Source organism: Salvelinus fontinalis, chromosome 42, assembly GCF_029448725.1.
Source record: "Salvelinus fontinalis isolate EN_2023a chromosome 42, ASM2944872v1, whole genome shotgun sequence".
Taxonomy (NCBI): Eukaryota; Metazoa; Chordata; class Actinopteri; order Salmoniformes; family Salmonidae; genus Salvelinus; species Salvelinus fontinalis.
In genome coordinates this window covers 4,968,622-4,989,372 of record NC_074706.1, presented here as the reverse complement: position 1 = coordinate 4,989,372, position 20,751 = coordinate 4,968,622, and the positions used below count along the sequence as shown (strand labels likewise).

At 46.3% G+C, this 20,751-nt stretch overlaps 1 protein-coding gene across 3 annotated transcripts; it reads left to right on the top strand.

Moving 5' to 3' along the window:
• The first annotated feature begins 515 nt into the window (after nt 1-515).
• Nucleotides 516-20,582, top strand: LOC129841549 (nocturnin-like). 3 transcript variants are annotated; one of them, XM_055909873.1, is made up of 4 exons: nt 516-1,037; nt 17,593-17,886; nt 18,044-18,375; nt 18,851-20,582. In XM_055909873.1, exons 1-4 carry the CDS (start codon nt 704-706, stop codon nt 19,397-19,399), a joined length of 1,509 nt encoding a protein of 502 aa, XP_055765848.1. In that variant the 5' UTR covers nt 516-703; the 3' UTR covers nt 19,400-20,582. The 3 variants fall into 3 exon arrangements, with proteins under 3 accessions (XP_055765848.1, XP_055765850.1, XP_055765849.1); XM_055909875.1 differs by lacking the exon at nt 516-1,037 and adding an exon at nt 1,890-2,033; XM_055909874.1 differs by lacking the exon at nt 516-1,037 and adding an exon at nt 13,196-13,373.
• Nucleotides 20,583-20,751: the final 169 nt, after the last annotated feature.

Sequence of the window (20,751 nt, the reverse complement as noted above, 5' to 3'; positions counted from 1 at the left end):
TTGTGTAGTGCTGGGAAATTACCCAAAACGTGCACCAAGGAGAGTACCCCAGGACCGAGTTCAGAAACCCTGTAATAGAGGACTAACGCCTTGATCACACTGAGCGTAAAATAGTACGAAACATCATCTGGATATCTGCGCAACAAAAGTTCAACATTCACCTTCTGCTACCATTTCTGTCAAGCCGTCAAACGCATACAGTTTGACGCATACCTCACCATATGCACCACAGAGAACGCACTGCAAGGCAAACGCAACGTTCCATTGGACACGAAGGTACTTATGGTGTACCAAAATGCATAACACTGTCGGTGTGATCGAGGCGGAAGCAAATTAAACTAAGACCCATGCAGTATTTATTTTTAGGGATTTAAAATGTAATTGTATTCCTTGACGTTTCACAACTACCACGATGTACGTTCTACATGGTTGCCAGTGTAAAGAGAGTAATGTTTCTTTCAGAATGAGAAGTGGTTACAAAACCTCTGTACTCAGTGACACCCAAACCTGCTTGGCAGGACTTGCTGTTATTACGAAAGGAGAAGTGGAGTCCCTAGTTACGAAAGAGTGACTGGAAGTGTCCTTTTTCTGAAGGTGGAGAATTTAGGTTTCGCTTTTTGCCTATTCTCACAAGGCTCAAGACGACTAAAGAGAAGTTAACATCGTTTTTGAATACCTTTTAACCGGTAATCCGATCCGCGACATGCACGCACACAGGGAGCTAAACGGTAATTACCCCACAGGTGGGCAAAGCCCCGGTGAAAAAGAGATGGAACCACCCCCGGCAAACGCTGCAATCGCCATGTATAATCAAAGTCCTGCGGCGTCACGACTGTCAAGTAGTCTACTGACGCTGCCTGAAGAGTTACCGGCTTTCTGTGCGTCCACCCACGGCATGCTCGTGAGGAACCCGGGGTTACTGAATTCACGGGCCGGTTCTCCTTATTATTCGGTGACACACATCGGTAATCTTAACAATAAACCGAAGAAACATGCGATCCAAACATGGCAGAAATGCTTCGCAGATTCCATAGCCGGTGAGTTGGTTTTGTAACTATTGTACAGCACAATAACTCAACGAGTCAGATAAATTGTGTATCTCCTCTTAACTATCCAAGACTAATGCTAACGTTTGAAATGTTCTCTTTCTGATTTCAAGACGGGCATCTTGTAAAGGTGCAACTTAGATACTGTAGCAAATTCGGGGGGTGGCCCCGACTGGGACTCGAAACCACGTCAAATCAAAACCGTTACGCAAAGAGGTCCAAACCTCTTGACGAGGTCGCTAAGTGTTGGGTTCAAGTCACTACAATATAGTTAATTGCGCTGTTGTTGAAAGAAGCGAACATTTGGTAACATTTCTTTGGGCTGACACTACTCTAAAAGCATCATTAGAAAATGCAACAATGTTATGATTCATGTCAGTGGTATTGTATCAGGGGTAATCTCGCTTAAACTCTAAGAATATTCTATATACATAAATGCCTCCATTTATGCAAGTTGGGAATGTGCATGTTTGTTCCACAAATTCCAAAAGTCATTCCGATTATTTAACCACCAAAGCGCTGGCATTACTTCAAAGGCTCTCCTCCGCCTTTCAGACAGCAACTGCAGGCTTTTGCTCCAGCCCTACTCTAACACCAGGAGCTTGATTCATAGATTTGGGTCAGGAGTGTTAGAGAAGGGCTGTAGAAAAAGCAGACATCCATCCAACACAGCCTCCGATTTGAAAAGGCTACCCCTGGTTCTCTGCCTCACCTTTGCGTGTGGAGGCTTTTGCTCTGGCCCTGCGCCAACATACCTAAATGTCATTTATATAGCTGCTGTTTCTCCAGTTCACCAGTAGGTGGCAGTAGAACCCATGTTTTCACACTGGCTCATTCTAATGACCTTGTAGTGCAGCTGTTGAAAAGCACAGCGCTACCACGCTTCTCCACACACCACACGGTTACACACACACAGCACGGCAGGAGTAAGAAACGCACACACAGGGAATCTGCTAATGATACAGCAGCAACGATAGCAACAGTCTGGTAAGACAACGTTTCAACAGTAGCCTGTCTACCAGGATTCTAACCATGTTTTAAAGAACGTTTCAACAGTAGCCTGTCTACCAGGATTCTAACCATGTTTTAAAGAACGTTTCAACAGTAGCCTGTCTACCAGGATTCTAACCATGTTTTAAAGAACGTTTCAACAGTAGCCTGTCTACCAGGATTCTAACCATGTTTTAAAGAACGTTTCAACAGTAGCCTGTCTACCAGGATTCTAACCATGTTTTAAAGAACGTTTCAACAGTAGCCTGTCTACCAGGATTCTAACCATGTTTTAAAGAACGTTTCAACAGTAGCCTGTCTACCAGGATTCTAACCATGTTTTAAAGAACGTTTCAACAGTAGCCTGTCTACCAGGATTCTAACCATGTTTTAAAGAACGTTTCAACAGTAGCCTGTCTACCAGGATTCTAACCATGTTTTAAAGAACGTTTCAACAGTAGCCTGTCTACCAGGATTCTAACCATGTTTTAAAGAACGTTTCAACAGTAGCCTGTCTACCAGGATTCTAACCATGTTTTAAAGAACGTTTCAACAGTAGCCTGTCTACCAGGATTCTAACCATGTTTTAAAGAACGTTTCAACAGTAGCCTGTCTACCAGGATTCTAACCATGTTTTAAAGAACGTTTCAACAGTAGCCTGTCTACCAGGATTCTAACCATGTTTTTGAAGTTTAACCTCTTCTACTGTGTCCGTTGCTCAACTCTCTTTCATTTTTCTCGATCTTTTTTTTTGTTCATGCGCTCTGGAACAGTGATGTAATAATACCCTACTCAAGCAAACTGTTTTATTCTCTCTCTGGGGATTGTGGGTAAGATTATGTTGCCTGTTATATGATGAGTTGTTTGATGTACAGTGGCTGGTGAAAGTATTCACCCCTTTGCATTTTTCCTATATTGTTGCCTTACAACCTGGAATTAAAATAGATTTTTGGGGGGGTTTGTATCACTTTGATTTACACAACATGCCTTCCACTTTGAACATGCAAAATATGTTTTGTGAAAGAAATAAGACAAAAACTGAACTTGAGTGTGCACCCCTTAAAGTCAATACTTTGAGCCACTTTTTTTGCAGCAATTACAGCTGCAAGTCTCTTGGGGTATGTCTCTATAAGCTTGGCACATCTAGCCACTGGGATTTCTGCCCATTCTTCAAGGCAAAACTTCTCCAGCGCCTTCAAGTTGGATGGGTTCCGCTAGTGTACCACAATCTTTAAGTCATACCACAGATTCTCAATTGGATTGAGGTCTGGGCTTTGACTAGGCCATTCCAAGACATTTAAATGTTTCCCCTTAAACCACTCGAGTGTTGCTTTAGCAGTATGCTTAGGGTCATTGTGCTGCTGGAAGGTGAACCTCCGTCCAGTCTCAAATCTCTGGAAGACTGAAACAGGTTTCCCTTAAGAATTTCCCTGTATTTAGCGCCGACCATCATTCCTTCAATTCTGACCAGTTTCCCAGTACCTGCCGATGGGAAAAATATCCCCACAGCATGATGCTGCCACTACCATCCTTCACTTGATGATGGTGTTCTCGGGGTGATGAGAGGTGTTGGGTTTGCGCCAGACATAGCATTTTCCTTGATTGCCAAAAAAGCTCAATTTTAGTCTCATGGCCAGAATACCTTGTTCCACATGTTTGGGGATTCTCCCACATGCCTTTTGGTGAACACCAAACGTGTTTGCTTATTTTTTTTCTTTAAGGAATGGATTTTCTTCGGGCCACTCTTCCGTAAAGCCCAGCTCTGTGGAGTGTACGGCTTAAAGTGGTCCTGTGCTTTTTAGTCCAGGACTAGGCTTTATTAGTGTCCGGGAAACCGCCCAGTTTAATTTAGTTTTCTAGAGATAGAACCCATTAGTGGCAACACTGTTGTAGGCTCTGCCCCTTTAGTGTGGCCGACCTAACTAACTTAATCATTTTAGCCACGAGCAAATCCCTTCCATGATCTAGTAGATGATCACCCAGTGGAAACGCTGGAGGAGGCCGATCTGGCGGATGTCTAGATCACCCAGTGGAAACGCTGGAGGAGGCCGATCTGGCGGATGTCTAGATCACCCAGTGGAAACGCTGGAGGAGGCCGATCTGGCGGATGTCTAGATCACCCAGTGGAAACGCTGGAGGAGGCCGATCTGGCGGATGTCTAGATCACCCAGTGGAAACGCTGGAGGAGGCCGATCTGGCGGATGTCTAGATCACCCATCACCCAGTCCCTCACCGTGCTCCAGTAGAGACCTGCCAGCTGCGTTACTGGGCCCGTCCCTCACCGTGCTCCGGTAGAGACCTGCCAGCTGCGCTACTGGGCCCGTCCCTCACCGTGCTCCGGTAGAGACCTGCCAGCTGCGTTACTGGGCCCGTCCCTCACCGTGCTCCGGTAGAGACCTGCCAGCTGTGTTACTGGGCCCGTCCCTCACTGTGCTCCTGTAGAGACCTGCCAGCTGCGTTACTGGGTTGATACCCAGCCTCCTGTTGGCTCTGGTCCTTTTATAGAGGGCTATATAACAGTTGAGTAATCAGCACATATTATGGTTCCCTCCCAGTTAGTACCAGGCCTGTTCAAGCCGGCCTGTTTAACCAGGGCTAGGCGATGACACACACCATGTATGTGTATCTGAGGCAGCTGTTGTGTAATATAGTAGAGGATTAGCTATGTTTTAATACATCTGTAGAGGTTATGTTTTGGAAACCTGTATTGTAGAATGGTGGAGTGCAGTGTATTTGATTTCATTAGACATTCCCTGCAGTGCTCTATTCTGGAATTCTACAGCATAGCCGGAATGTTTGTTTTGTAGACAATGGATGGAACGGCTAAGACATCCTTCATAGACTGACATCCTGTTCTCTGTAGGTACGAGACCTGGTGTGAGATGGACAGACCTAGTATTACCTCTAGGTTGCCTGGCCGGCTGGTTGTCATGATTTGTAGAGTGGCTTTGGGAACTGTTAATTATCTGTCACGTGTCATTACAAAAAACATTGAGTTCTGTGTGGGCAGTCAAGCAGTATCAGTGTTAACCATAATTTATATGGCCAGCCAACGTTTGGGCCTAAGGGTGTAGTCTAGTTATGTCTAGGGCCTAGTGGTATAGATGGGTCTAGTTTTATCTAGGGTCTAGTGGTATAGATGGGTCTAGTTTTATCCAGGGTCTAGTGGTATAGATGGGTGTAGTCTAGTGGTATAGATGGGTCTAGTTTTATCTAGGGTCTAGTGGTATAGATGGGTCTAGTTTTATCTAGGGTCTAGTGGTATAGATGGGTGTAGTCTAGTTATATCAAGAGCCTAGTGGTATAGATGGGTGTAGTCTAGTTATATCTAGAGCCTAGTGGTATAGATGAGTGTAGTCTAGTGGTGTAGATGGGTGTAGTTTTATCTAGGGTCTAGTGGTATAGATGGTGTAGTCTAGTGGTATAGATGGGTCTAGTTTTATCTAGGGTCTGGTGGTATAGATGGGTGTAGTCTAGTGGTATAGATGGGTCTAGTTTTATCTAGGGTCTAGTGGTATAGATGGGTGTAGTCTAGTTATATCTAGAGCCTAGTGGTGTAGATGGGTATAGTCTAGTTATATCTAGGGTCTAGTGGTATAGATGGGTGTAGTCTAGTGGCATAGATGGGTATAGTCTAGTTATATCTAGGGTCTAGTGGTATAGATGGGTGTAGTCTAGTGGTATAGATGGGTCTAGTTATATCTAGGGTCTAGTGGTATAGATGGGTCTAGTGGTATAGATGGGTGTAGTCTAGTGGTATAGATGGGTATAGTCTAGTTATATCTAGGGTCTAGTGGTATAGATGGGTGTAGTCTAGTTATATCTAGAGCCTAGTGGTATTGATGGGTATAGTCTAGTTATATCTAGGGTCTAGTGGTATAGATGGGTGTAGTCTAGTGGTATAGATGGGTGTAGTCTAGTGGTATAGATGGGTGTAGTCTAGTTATATCTAGGGTATAGATGGGTCTAGTTATATCTAGGGTCTAGTGGTATAGATGGGTGTAGTCTAGTGGTATAGATGGGTATAGTCTAGTTATATCTAGGGTCTAGTGGTATAGATGGGTGTAGTCTAGTTATATCTAGAGCCTAGTGGTGTAGATGGGTATAGTCTAGTTATATCTAGGGTCTAGTGGTATAGATGGGTATAGTGGTATAGATGGGTCTAGTGGTATAGATGGGTCTAGTTTTATCTAGGGTCTAGTGGTCTAGTGGTATAGATGGGTGTAGTCTAGTGGTATAGATGGGTGTAGTCTAGCTATATCTAGGGTATAGATGGGTCTAGTTATATCTAGGGTCTAGTGGTATAGATGGGTATAGTCTAGTTATATCTAGGGTCTAGTGGTATAGATGGGTATAGTCTAGTTATATCTAGGGTCTAGTGGTATAGATGGGTCTAGTTATATCTAGGGTCTAGTGGTATAGATGGGTGTAGTCTAGTGGTGTAGATGGGTATAGTCTAGTTATATCTAGGGTCTAGTGGTATAGATGGGTCTAGTTATATCTAGGGTCTAGTGGTATAGATGGGTGTAGTCTAGTGGTGTAGATGGGTATAGTCTAGTTATATCTAGGGTCTAGTGGTATAGATGGGTCTAGTGGTATAGATGGGTGTAGTCTAGTGGTATAGATGGGTGTAGTCTAGTTATATCTAGGGTATAGATGGGTCTAGTTATATCTAGGGTCTAGTGGTATAGATGGGTGTAGTCTAGTGGTATAGATGGGTATAGTCTAGTTATATCTAGGGTCTAGTGGTATAGATGGGTCTAGTGGTATAGATGGGTCTAGTGGTATAGATGGGTATAGTCTAGTTATATCTAGGGTCTAGTGGTATAGATGGGTCTAGTGGTATAGATGGGTATAGTCTAGTTATATCTAGAGCCTAGTGGTATAGATGGGTATAGTCTAGTTATATCTAGGGTCTAGTGGTATAGATGGGTCTAGTGGTATAGATGGGTATAGTCTAGTTATATCTAGAGCCTAGTGGTATAGATGGGTATAGTCTAGTTATATCTAGGGTCTAGTGGTATAGATGGGTCTAGTGGTATAGATGGGTGTAGTCTAGTGGTATAGATGGGTATAGTCTAGTTTTATCTAGGGTCTAGTGGTATAGATGGGTGTAGTCTAGTTATATCTAGAGCCTAGTGGTGTAGATGGGTATAGTCTAGTTATATCTAGGGTCTAGTGGTATAGATGGGTCTAGTGGTATAGATGGGTGTAGTCTAGTGGTATAGATGGGTGTAGTCTAGTTATATCTAGGGTCTAGTGATTTATAGATGTGTGTAGTCTAGAGCTAGTTGTATGTATGTATGTATGTATGTAGTCTAGTTAACTGGCAGCTTCATTAAGTATACCCGCAAAACACCAGTCTCACCGTCAACAGTGAAGAGGTGACTCCGAGATGCGGTCCTTCAAGGCAGAGTTGGGGAAAAAAGGACATATCTCAGACTGGCCAGTAAAAAGAAAATATTAAGAAGGGCAAAAAGAACACAGACACTGGACAGAGGAACTCTGCCTAGAAGGCCAGCATCCCGGAGTCGCCTCTTCACTGTTGATGTTGAGACTGGTGTTTTGCGGGTACCATTTAATGAAGCTGCCAGTTGAGGACTTTGAAGTGTCTGTTTCTCAAACTAGACACACTAATGTACTTGTCCTCTTGCTCAGTTGTGCACCGGGGCCTCCCACTCCTCTTTCTATTCTGGTTAGAGCCAGTTTGCACTGTTCTGTGAAGCGAATAGTACACAGCGTTATTCAAGATCTTCAGGTTCTTGGCAATTTCTCGCATGGAAAAGTCTTAATTTCTCAGAACAAGAATAGACTGACGAGTTTCAGAAGAAAGTTCTTTGTTTCTGGCCATTTGTAGCCTGTAATCGAACCTACAAATGCTGATGCTCCAGATACTCAACTAGTCTAAAGAAGGCCAGTTTTATTGCTTCTTTAATCCGGACAACAGTTTTCAGCTGTGCTAACATAATTGCAAAAGGGTTTTCTAATGATCAATTAGCCTTTTAAAATGATAAACTTGGATTCGCTAACACAACGTGGCATTGGAACACAGGAGTGATGGTTGCTGATAATGGGCCTCTGTACGCCTATGTAGATATTCCATTACATTCATCTGTACAAACAATAGTACGCAAGTATAAACACCATGGGACCATGCAGCCATCATACCGCTCAGGAAGGAGACGTGTTCTGTCTCCTAGAGATGAACGTACTTTGGTGTGAAAAGTGCAAATCAATCCCAGAACAAAGGCAAAGGACCCTGTGAAGAGGCTGGAGGAAACGGGTACAAAAGTATCTATATTCGCAGTCAAACGTGTCCTATATCGACATAACCTGAAAGGCCGATCAGCAAGGAAGAAGCCACTGCTCCAAAACCGCCATTAAAAAAAGCCAGACTACGGTTTGCAACTGCAGATGGGGACAAAGATTGTACTTTTTGGAGAAATGTCCTCTGGTCTGATGAAACAAAAATATATGTTTGGAGGGATGTTTGTTATGTTTGGAGGGAAAAGGGGGATGCTTGCAAGCCGAAGAACACCATCCCAACCGTGAAGTTTGGGGGTGGCAGCATCATGTTGTGGGGGTGCTTTGCTGCAGGAGTGACTGGTGCACTTCACAAAATAGATGGCATCATGAGGAAAGAAGATTATGGTGATATATTGAAGCGACATCTCAAGACATCAGTCAGGAAGTTAAAGCTTGGTCGCAAATGGGTCTTCCAAATGGACAATGACCCCAAGCATACTTCCAAAGTTGTGGCAAAATGGCTTAAGGACATCAAAGTCAAGGTATTGGAGTGGCCATCACAAAGCCCTGACCTCAATCCTATAGAAAATATGTGGGCAGAACTGACAAAGTGTGTGTGAGCAAGGAGGCCTACAAACCTGACCCAGTTACACCAGCTCTGTCAGGAGGAATGGGCCAAAATTCACCCAACTTATTGTGGGAAGCTTGTGGAAGGCTACCTGAAACGTTTGACCCAAGTTAAACAATTTAAAGGCAATGCTACCAAATACTAATTGTGTGTATGTAAACTTCTGACCCACTGGGAATGTGATGAAGGAAGTAAAAGCTGGAAAAAATAATTCTCTCTACTATTATTCTAACATTTCACATTCTTCAAATAAAATGGTGATCCTAACTGACCTAAGACAGGGAATTTTTACTAGGATTAAATGTCAGGAATTGTGAAACTGAGTTTAAATGTATTTGGCTAAGGTGTATGTAAACTTCCGACTTCAACTGTGTGTGTATGTATATATATATATATATACACTGCTCAAAAAAATAAAGGGAACACTTAAACAACACAATGTAACTCCAAGTCAATCACACTTCTGTGAAATCAAACTGTCCACTTAGGAAGCAACACTGATTGACAATAAATTTCACATGCTGTTGTGCAAATGGAATAGACAAAAGGTGGAAATTATAGGCAATTAGCAAGACACCCCCAAAAAAGGAGTGATTCTGCAGGTGGTGACCACAGACCACTTCTCAGTTCCTATGCTTCCTGGCTGATGTTTTGGTCACTCCAGCAGGCCACAAATGTGCATGTGTCAGCATATGGTCTCACAAGGGGTCTGAGGATCTCATCTCGGTACCTATTGGCAGTCAGGCTACCTCTGGCGAGCACATGGAGAGCTGTGCGGCCCCACAAAGAAATGCCACCCCACACCATGACTGACCCATCGCCAAACCGGTCATGCTGGAGGATGTTGCAGGCAGCAGAACGTTCTCCACGGCGTCTCCAGACTCTGTCACATGTGCTCATGTGCTCAGTGTGAACCTGCTTTCATCTGTGAAGAGCACAGGGCGCCAGTGGCGAATTTGCCAATCTTGGTGTTCTCTGGCAAATGCCAAACGTCCTGCACGGTGTTGGGCTGTAAGCACAACCCCCACCTGTGGACGTCGGGCCCTCATACCACCCTCATGGAGTCTGTTTCTGACCGTTTGAGCAGACACATGCACATTTGTGGCCTGCTGGAGGTCATTTTGCAGGGCGCTGGCAGTGCACCTCCTTGCACAAAGGCGGAGGTAGCGGTCCTGCTGCTGGGTTGTTGCCCTCCTACGGCCTCCTCCACGTCTCCTGATGTACTGGCCTGTCTCCTGGTAGCGCCTCCATGCTCTGGACACTACGCTGACAGACACAGCAAACCTTTTTGCCACAGCTCGCATTGATGTGCCATCCTGGATGAACTGCACTACCTGAGCCACTTGTGTGGGTTGTAGACTCCGTCTCATGCTACCACTGGAGTGAGAGCACGGCCAGCATTCAAAAGTGACCAAAACATCAGCCAGGAAGCATAGGAACTGAGAAGTGGTCTGTGGTCACCACCTGCAGAATCACTCCTTTTTTGGGGGTGTCTTGCTAATTGCCTATAATTTCCACCTTTTGTCTATTCCATTTGCACAACAGCATGTGAAATTTATTGTCAATCAGTGTTGCTTCCTAAGTGGACAGTTTGATTTCACAGAAGTGTGATTGACTTGGAGTTACATTGTGTTGTTTAAGTGTTCCCTTTATTTTTTTGAGCAGTGTATATATATATGAGTTAATTGGTCTAACTTCTATATTAGGGCCAAGTGGCATAGATATGACATGAGCGGGTAAGCCAGTGGAAAGTTGTCTGGCATTTGAGTGAAGGACGCATGGGTACAGTGGGGAGAACAAGTATTTGATACACTGCCGATTTTGCAGGTTTTCCTACTTACAAAGCATGTAGAGGTCTGTAATTTTTATCATAGGTACACTTCAACGGTGAGCGACGGAATCTAAAAGAAAAATCCAGAAAATCACATTGTATGATTTTTAAGTAATTCATTTGCATTTTATTGCATGACAAGTATTTGATACATCAGAAAAGCAGAACTTAATATTTGGTACAGAAACCTTTGTTTGCAATTACAGAGATCATATGTTTCCTGTAGTTCTTGACCAGGTTTGCACACACTGCAGCAGGGATGTTGGCCCACTCCTCCATACAGACCTTCTCCAGATCCTTCAGGTTTCGGGCTGTCGCTGGGCAATACGGACCTACAGCTCCCTCCAAAGATTTTCTATTGGGTTCAGGTCCGGAGACTGGCTAAGCCACTATCCATCCTCCCCTCAATACGGTGCAGTCGTCCTGTCCCCTTTGCAGAAAAGCATCCCCAAAGAATGATGTTTCCACCTCCATGCTTTACGGTTGGGATGGTGTTCTTGGGGTTGTACTCATCCTAATTCTTCCTCCAAACACGGCGAGTGGAGTTTAGACCAAAAAGCTCTATTTTTGTCTCATCAGACCACATGACCTTCTCCCATTCCTCCTCTGGATCATCCAGATGGTCATTGGCAAACTTCAGACGGGCCTGGACATGCGCTGGCTTGAGCAGGGGGACCTTGCGTGCGCTGCAGGATTTTAATCCATGACGGCGTAGTGTGTTACTAATGGTTTTCTTTGAGACTGTGGTCCCAGCTCTCTTCTGGTCATTGACCAGGTCCTGCCGTGTAGTTCTGGGCTAATCCCTCACCTTCCTCATGATCATTGATGCCCCACGAGGTGAGATCTTGCATGGAGCCCCAGACCGAGGGTGATTGACCGTCATCTTGAACTTCTTCCATTTTCTAATTGTGCCAACAGTTGTTGCCAACTCACCAAGCTGCTTGCCTATTGTCCTGTAGCCCATCCCAGCCTTGTGCAGGTCTACAATTTTATCCCTGATGTCCTTACACAGCTCTCTGGTCTTGGCCATTGTGGAGAGGTTGGAGTCTGTTTGATTGAGTGTGTGGACAGGTGTCTTTTATACAGGTAACGAGTTCAAACAGGTGCAGTTAATACAGGTAATGAGTGGAGAACAGGAGGGCTTCTTAAAGAAAAACTAACAGGTCTGTGAGAGCCGGAATTCTTACTGGTTGGTAGGTGATCAAATACTTATGTCATGCAATAAAATGCAAATTAATTACTTAAAAATCATACAATGTGATTTTCTGGATTTTTGTTTTAGATTCCGTCTCTCACAGTTGAAGTGTACCTATGATACAAAGCATGTAGAGGTCTGTAATTTTTTAAGTAGGAAAACCTGCAAAATCGGCAGTGTATCAAATACTTGTTCTCCCCACTGAATGTACTCTCACACACACACAGTATACACTACACACAGTACACGTACACAGACACCGTCTCAGAGAGAGGTTCACTCAGACAGTGTCACTTTATCCGTGCGTGACACGTTGACATTTCCACCCTGGCAGTGTACTGTGTGTTCCATCCCCTCTGCTTCTCTGATGTACCCTTCTGTCTGTCTCTCTCTGTCTCTCTGTCTGTCTACTGCTCTGATATGCCCTTCTCTCTCTCTCTGTCTACTGCTCTGATATGCCCTTCTCTCTCTCTCTACTGCTCTGATATGCCCTTCTCTGTCTCTCTCTCTGTCTCTCTCTGTCTCTCTCTCTCTCTCTCTCTCTGTCTCTCTGTCTCTCTGTCTCTCTGTCTGTCTACTGCTCTGATATGCCCCTCTCTCTCTCTCTGTCTCTCTGTCTGTCTACTGCTCTGATATGCCTCTCTCTCTTTCTCTCTCTCTTTCTCTCTCTCTTTCTCTTTCTCTTTCTTTCTTTCTTCTCCTCCCCCCCCCGAGAGGACAGTTAGACAATATGAGGTGGAAAAATGTAATGAGGAAATGCATGACTAAATGTGTTTTTCCTACGTCATCTGTGGTCAGGAACATGAGCAGATACAACAGGTCTGTGGACGTCTCATGTCACCTTTCTATCTATGGACATATTGAGGAACTGTGTGTGACGCTGAAGTGGCTGTTTGCTAATGACTGGCATTGATTCCACTAACTCTATAATCATGAACCAAACCACAAAGTGTGTGTGTGTGTGAATCAGCGGTTGAGATTGTGCAGCTTTATATCCTGTCCCCAGGCACATGATCTGTAGTGACGCCTCATATGGACTGCTGTCGTCACTCCCTCCTATCTCTCTCTCTCTCTCTCTCTCTCAGCTCTTTCTGTTCTCTCTCTCTCTGCTCTCTCTCTCTGCTCCCTCTCTCTCTCTGCTCCCTCTCGCGCTCCCTCCGCTCCCTCTCTCTCTCTTTCTCTCTCGCGCTCTCTCCTCCCTCCCTCCGCTCCCTCTCCCTCTCCCTCCCTCCCTCCCTACGGGTTATAAGGTGTAGTGAACATTGAGCTCACTCAGAAACACACAGACTACGTCTCTCACACACTTGATGAGAGACAAGACTCCAAGTGTTTATCAACCGTTATCAGAAGTTGAGCAACATTTTACTGACCGTTCTTTCTCAAGACTGTCAGTCAGATATACGAGGAGGCAAGAGACTATAATGATGGAAACTATGGGTGAGCATGACCGTGGTATCTTTATTAAACTCTTATGTTAGCAGGTTTTATATTGGTCGTTGTAATGGGAAATGCTCTCGTACGTCTGAGGTGACTTGTAGCAGCTGCTTGGGAATTATCTGACAGTAGATTGAACGGAAAAACCAGTACACTGCGCTTGCAAGTATCACCGGTGTTTATTCAGCTGATTGAGCTACTGGTTGTTGTAATGTAATGGATGAATTCTCCTTCATATTGTTGTGTATATCCTCATGTTTGGGTAGAACGGGTAGTGTGATGTTTAAGTTGTAGTCTGATCCTTGTTTGGTTGAGGGGGGAGTTGTTGGGGGGAGGGGTGTTCTATTTCACCCAATAAGGTCAGACTTTGCTAGGGCCCCTAGTGGGTCAACACAGAGTTGTTTATGTAGGTTAAGAAGCACACCGTCGTCTTGGTCACTGTTGAGGTGAAACAAGGGACTGGTCTGCTGGCGACATCTCTGTGTGTGTGGGCTCTGTTGTCTTTCTGTAATGAGTCTTCAGAGCTGCAATTCATTCAGATGGAGGGAATTCATTCAGAACGAGGTGCAGTAGTGATTCAGATGTGTTTAGATAAGGAGTCCGAGATAAGGGATCAGACATAAGGAGTCAGAGATAAGGGATCCTGTTGGAAAATATCCATATGATGCATGTGGTTCATTTGTCAGCGACCGACACACACACTGAAAATGTAGACCTACGTGTAGTATTTGTTTAAGAACAACCCCTACCTTTATGCCATCACTGTGTCTGACCTGGTTACCGATCTGGTTACCAACCTGGTTACCATAGCACCGGTTCAAACCATGCACCTGGTCATCACACCCTGGTAAACAGCCATGTCTTGGTCTCAGAGCAACAGATAGGGCCATGTGCTGTGTCCTCAGGACATATGGGCCGTGTGCTGTGTCCTCAGGACATATGGGCCGTGTGCTGTGTCCTCAGGACATATGGGCCGTGTGCTGTGTCCTCAGGACATATGGGCCGTGTGCTGTGTCCTCAGGACATATGGGCCGTGTGCTGTGTCCTCAGGACATATGGGCCGTGTGCTGTGTCCTCAGGACATATGGGCCGTGTGCTGTGTCCTCAGGACATATGGGCCGTGTGCTGTGTCCTCAGGACATATGGGCCGTGTGCTGTGTCCTCAGGACATATGGGCCGTGTGCTGTGTCCTCAGGACATATGGGCCGTGTGCTGTGTCCTCAGGACATATGGGCCGTGTGCTGTGTCCTCAGGACATATGGGCCGTGTGCTGTGTCCTCAGGACATATGGGCCGTGTGCTGTGTCCTCAGGACATATGGGCCGTGTGCTGTGTCCTCAGGACATATGGGCCGTGTGCTGTGTCCTCAGGACATATGGGCCGTGTGCTGTGTCCTCAGGACATATGGGCCGTGTGCTGTGTCCTCAGGACATATGGGCCGTGTGCTGTGTCCTCAGGACATATGGGCCGTGTGCTGGTTCCTCAGGACATATGGGCCGTGTGCTGGTTCCTCAGGACATATGGGCCGTGTGCTCAGGACATATGGGCCTTGTGCTCAGGACATATGGGCCAGAGTGAGGTCCTCAGGGCATATGGGCCAGAGTGAGGTCCTCAGGGCATATGGGCCAGAGTGAGGTCCTCAGGGCATATGGGCCAGAGTGAGGTCCTCAGGGCATATGGGCCAGAGTGAGGTCCTCAGGGCATATGGGCCAGAGTGAGGTCCTCAGGGCATATGGGCCAGAGTGAGGTCCTCAGGGCATATGGGCCAGAGTGAGGTCGGCAGGGCATATGGGCCAGAGTGAGGTCGGCAGGGCATATGGGCCAGAGTGAGGTCGGCAGGGCATATGGGCCAGAGTGAGGTCGGCAGGGCATATGGGCCAGAGTGAGGTCGGCAGGGCATATGGGCCAGAGTGAGGTCGGCAGGGCATATGGGCCAGAGTGAGGTCGGCAGGGCATATGGGCCAGAGTGAGGTCGGCAGGGCATATGGGCCAGAGTGAGGTCGGCAGGGCATATGGGCCAGAGTGAGGTCGGCAGGGCATATGGGCCAGAGTGAGGTCGGCAGGGCATATGGGCCAGAGTGAGGTCGGCAGGACATATGGGCCTGCCATTAGACCGAGAGCTAGGAGATGTAGTCCTACTAGAAACTGAGCCCTACTGGTTCATGTGAGAGCTGGGAGATGTAGTCCTACTAGAAACTGAGCCCTACTGGTTCATGTGAGAGCTAGGAGATGTAGTCCTACTAGAAACTGAGCCTTACTGGTCCATGGGCGGTGTAGTCCTACTAGAAACTGAGCCCTACTGGTTCATGTGAGAGCTGGGAGATGTAGTCCTACTAGAAACTGAGCCCTACTGGTTCATGTGAGAGCTGGGAGATGTAGTCCTACTAGAAACTGAGCCTTACTGTTTCATGTGAGAGCTGGGAGATGTAGTCCTACTAGAAACTGATCCTTACTGGTTCATGTGAGAGCTGGGAGATGTAGTCCTACTAGAAACTGAGCCTTACTGTTTCATGTGAGAGCTGGGAGATGTAGTCCTACTAGAAACTGATCCTTACTGGTTCATGTGAGAGCTGGGAGATGTAGTCCTACTAGAAACTGATCCTGACTGGTTCATGTGAGAGCTGGGAGATGTAGTCCTACTAGAAACTGAGCCTTACTGGTCCATGTGAGAGCTGGGAGATGTAGTCCTACTAGAAACTGATCCTTACTGGTTCATGTGAGAGCTGGGAGATGTAGTCCTACTATAAACTGAGCCTTACTGGTTCATGTGAGAGCTGGGAGATGTAGTCCTACTATAAACTGAGCCTTACTGGTTCATGTGAGAGCTGGGAGATGTAGTCCTACTAGAAACTGAGCCTTACTGGTTCATGTGAGAGCTGGGAGATGTAGTCCTACTAGAAACTGAGCCTTACTGGTCCATGTGAGAGCTGGGAGATGTAGTCCTACTAGAAACTGAGCCTTACTGGTCCATGTAAGAGCTGGGAGATGTAGTCCTACTAGAAACTGAGCCTTACTGGTCCATGTGAGAGCTGGGAGATGTAGTCCTACTAGAAACTGATCCTTACTGGTTCATGTGTCCAGAGAGGGCAAAAAGAGGAACACACAGTCAGCTGATACTCATGTTTATCTCACACACACACAGTCACTACAAACTGGGCTGTAGGGTCACTGGTGCATGTGACTAGTTGAGAGAGAGCAAAGAGGAACGGACACACAAACTGACAGCAGAGAAATAAATAGTACACACACACATAATGACCGACTGAAAGTGGAGAGAGACGGAGCCAAAAGAACACACACACTTTGGAGGAAGGAAACACAGATGTACACTGACTGGCTGAAACCAGAGATGACACACACACACACTCACTCATAGCACACAGAGCTACTGTTGTTGTCCCAGGCCAAGGTACGGCTCATCAGCCAGCTTTGGCAGTCAGAACCAGCTAACAAGCAGTCTTTCTGTATCCACTCATGAACTAAACCACACACCGTCCGATAGTCCACCCATAGATGTCCTACTCAGTTTTCTATGCAACACACACCGTCTGATAGTCCATAGATGTCCTACTCAGATAGTTTTCTGTGAAAAACACATTTTAGGTAGAAAACAAAAAGGCCTAGGTTGTCAATATGTTCTGTGTTCCAAGTCAAGTGACTAGTCAATAGGTGACCTTTACCCCTTCACCTGGCAACAACCACAATCTCACCTTTTGAACTTACTCCTGATCGACCAAGGGGATTAGGTTAGTGTGTTTTGGTTGGTCAGATCCTCCCTGAATTGAGAGGGAGGATAAATGTCACCCTTAAGCACAGATCTAGGATCAGCTTCCCCAAATCCTTAACCATAAAGGGCTGGAGGTAAAACTGACCTAAGATCAGTGTGTAGGGAAAAGCTGGTGTTGCTACAGCAGTAAACATGGATCAGTACAACACTAGGTCCTGTTACAGTGTGAGGAACCAGGCACGTGGGGAGTGAGGCCCAGGGTTCGCAGGACTTCTCCCTAGAGACTGACACCTATTTCTGGGATGGAATCAACCTCGGGCTACCCTTGTTGGCCCTTTGTGTGGTTCTATGTTGTGGGGATCACTGAGAGTTGTGGTTAAAATAGTTTGGAACTTGGTATTGGATTAAAGCGTCCTGTAAAATATCATATGACCGTTGTAACTCAACTCCTACAATGTTTTCTATCTCCCTACACCCTCTCTCTGTCTCTCTCCAGTCTGTCCAATGGGCAGTGGTGCCAGTAGACTCTACAGCTCCCTAGTCAACAACAGCACCACTACCACCCCGCTGGCCCATCACCAGGACCCCCAGCACCCCTCCTCCTCACAGGGGTGTCACTCTCCCCCGGACCCCCTGGAGCTGCTGAGGGAGTGTGAGGAGGCTCTACGGGACAGGCCTCCTCGCCTCCTCAGAGCCTTCATCTCCCCCGGGGAGGTGGACAGGGAGGAAGTGGACAACAGTGCCACCCAGAGGACCATCAGGGTTATGCAGTGGAACATACTGGCTCAAGGTAAATACGTTTTTTTTTTATTGTAGCCTTTCTTTAGCAAAAATAATCATGATCATCTCATTCAGGGTTATTAAATGGTATATTATTGCTCATTTTAATTGGCATCCAGGACAGTGAGATGGATGGATAGATTGACAGATGAATTCTCTCCCTCCAGCTCTAGGTGAAGGGATGGACAGTTTCGTCAACTGTCCCCTGGAAGCCCTGAACTGGGCGGAGCGTAAATACCTCATCCTAGAAGAGATCCTCACCTACCGACCTCACATCCTGTGTCTACAGGAAGTCGACCACTACTACGACACCTTCCAGCCAATCCTGGCCGGCCTGGGTTACCGCGGCAACTTCTGCCCCAAGCCCTGGTCTCCATGTTTGGATGTGGAGGGCAACAACGGACCGGATGGCTGTGCTCTGTTCTATGATGAAGCCCGGTTTGACTTGGTGGATAGTGTGAATGTCCGGCTGTGTGCTGTTTTAATACCCACCAACCAGGTTTGTAAAACTATGCTAGTTTAACTGTCCTTTCTTCCTTGAGGCCTCCCGGGTGGCGCAGTGGTCTAGGGCCACCAGAGTCTCTGGGTTCGCGACCGGGAGGTCCGTGGGGCGACGCACAATTGGCATAGCGTCGTCCGGGTTAGGGAGGGTTTGGCCGGTAGGGATATCCTTGTCTCAGTATATAAAATGTATGCACTCTACTGTAAGTCGCTCTGGATAAGAGCGTCTGCTAAATTACTAAAATGTATGTAAAAAATGAAGTAATCACTGGTCTGACCGTAATATGATGGAAACTCTGATTTCCAAGCACAGAGAGCTTACCTCAAGGAATGAAGGATTTCAACAGGATCCTGTTTTATAACAGGCAAGAGTGGTCAACCCTCCTCCTGGACAGCTACTGTTTGTGTAGATTGTTAAAAATACAGACTGGAACGTAACCCTTAACTGTTTTATGCAATGGTCTTCCCTACAGGTGGCGGTCGTCACGACGCTGTGTTGCAGGGTGACAGGCCGGCAGCTGTGTGTTGCCGTGACGCACCTCAAAGCCCGGAGCGGCTGGGAATGTCTCCGTAGTGCCCAGGGTTCCGACCTTCTCCGGAACCTCACCACCCTCACCCAATCACCAGGGGGTCCTTCGGGTCCCACAGGCATCGCCCCAGACACCCCTCTCCTTGTCTGCGGGGACTTCAACGCTGTGCCTTCCGAGGACGTCTACCAACGTTTCGCCTCGTCACCGTTGATCCTTGACTCGGCCTATAAACGGTTAAGCCGGGACGGGCTTTCGGAACCGGCCTACACCACGTGGAAGATCCGGCCGACGGGAGAATGTTGTACCACGTTGGATTATATCTGGTACTCTAGAGAAGCGTTCAGCGTGGACGCTGTGTTGGATATGCCGACAGAGGAACAGATTGGCCCTAACAGGCTTCCGTCGTACAACTACCCCTCCGATCACCTCTCGCTGGTGTGTGACTTCAGCTTTAAAAAGCAGGAGGAGGATCACATGGACACTTTTGATTGACAATTCAATGGATGGAGTGACGGAACAGAAGCACCATTATCCCTCCGAGTCCATCTCTCTGGGGTATGATGACTGGAGAACAGGAGGGAGGAGACTATCCGCTTGGTGTGAGCTTACTTTTCATGGACTAAAACACTCTGAATGAAGGAGAGACTGAGAGGAATAGACTGCTGAAACTAGGCTCTATGGTGCCTGTCTACAGTAGAGGTGCTGTTGTACCTCTGACACTGAGGATTGCACCCTGCCTGCTGTTTGTACTATTCAACTCAACTTGTCCTCGGCAGCGACGCTCCCCGTCCAACCTGACAGAGCTTGAGAGGATCTGCAGAGAAGAAACTCCCCAAATAGGTGTGCCAAGCTTGTAGCGTCATACTCAAGGCTGTAATCGCTGCCAAAGGTGCTTCAACGAAGTAATGAGTCTGAATACTTATGGAATTATGTAATAAATTTGCAAAAAATGTCTTAACCTGTTTTTGCTTTGTCATTACAGGGTATTGTGTGTAGATTGATGAAAGAAAAGTAATACATTTTAGAATAATGTAACGGTGTCTGAATACACGTGGGTATATGTCCTTTTCTGGTCTAATACTGGTCAGGTGTGTCATTAATGCCTACTGATACTTGTACCAGGGCCATGTTCAGTACAAAAACGTTATTGAACGTTGCAGATAGAAATACCACTAAATAGAGCCAATGTGATTCCTTATTGTATACGTCAGAGATGCACGTTTGTTCTACATAGCATATTTCTATCTGAACGTACCCCTGGTCAGCGTACCACCACGGTACATTGAATTTGTAATAAAGTATCTAAATGTATTTTATCCAAAGCGAACTTACAGTAGTGTGTGGCCCCAGCGGGAAACTCATGTACTACCAACTGACCTACACGCAGACTGTTATTTCCTGTCCATGAGCATCAGTCCCAGGATAACATGCAGACTGTTATTTCCTGTCCATGAGCATCAGTCCCAGGATAACATGCAAACTGTTATTTCCTGTCCATGAGCATCAGTCCCAGGATAACATGCAAACTGTTATTTCCTGTCCATGAGCATCAGTCCCAGGATAACATGCAGACTGTTATTTCCTGTCCATGAGCATCAGTCCCAGGATAACATGCAGGACAGTAGTTTTATATTCAAGCTGTAAGCCTTTGTGCAATAAAATAATCTGCCATTCTTCTGTCTCTGTGCTGGTGTTCTACACATAAATCACTTTCTACCTCACCAGTTTAAATGCCATCCAAGGCCCCCTGGTGGTAAGTTGTGGAACAATCCAGTTAACCCTCATCACCAGCAAGTGAAATGTGGATATTAACTACGACATAGTAACGTCTAGAAGTCTGCTGT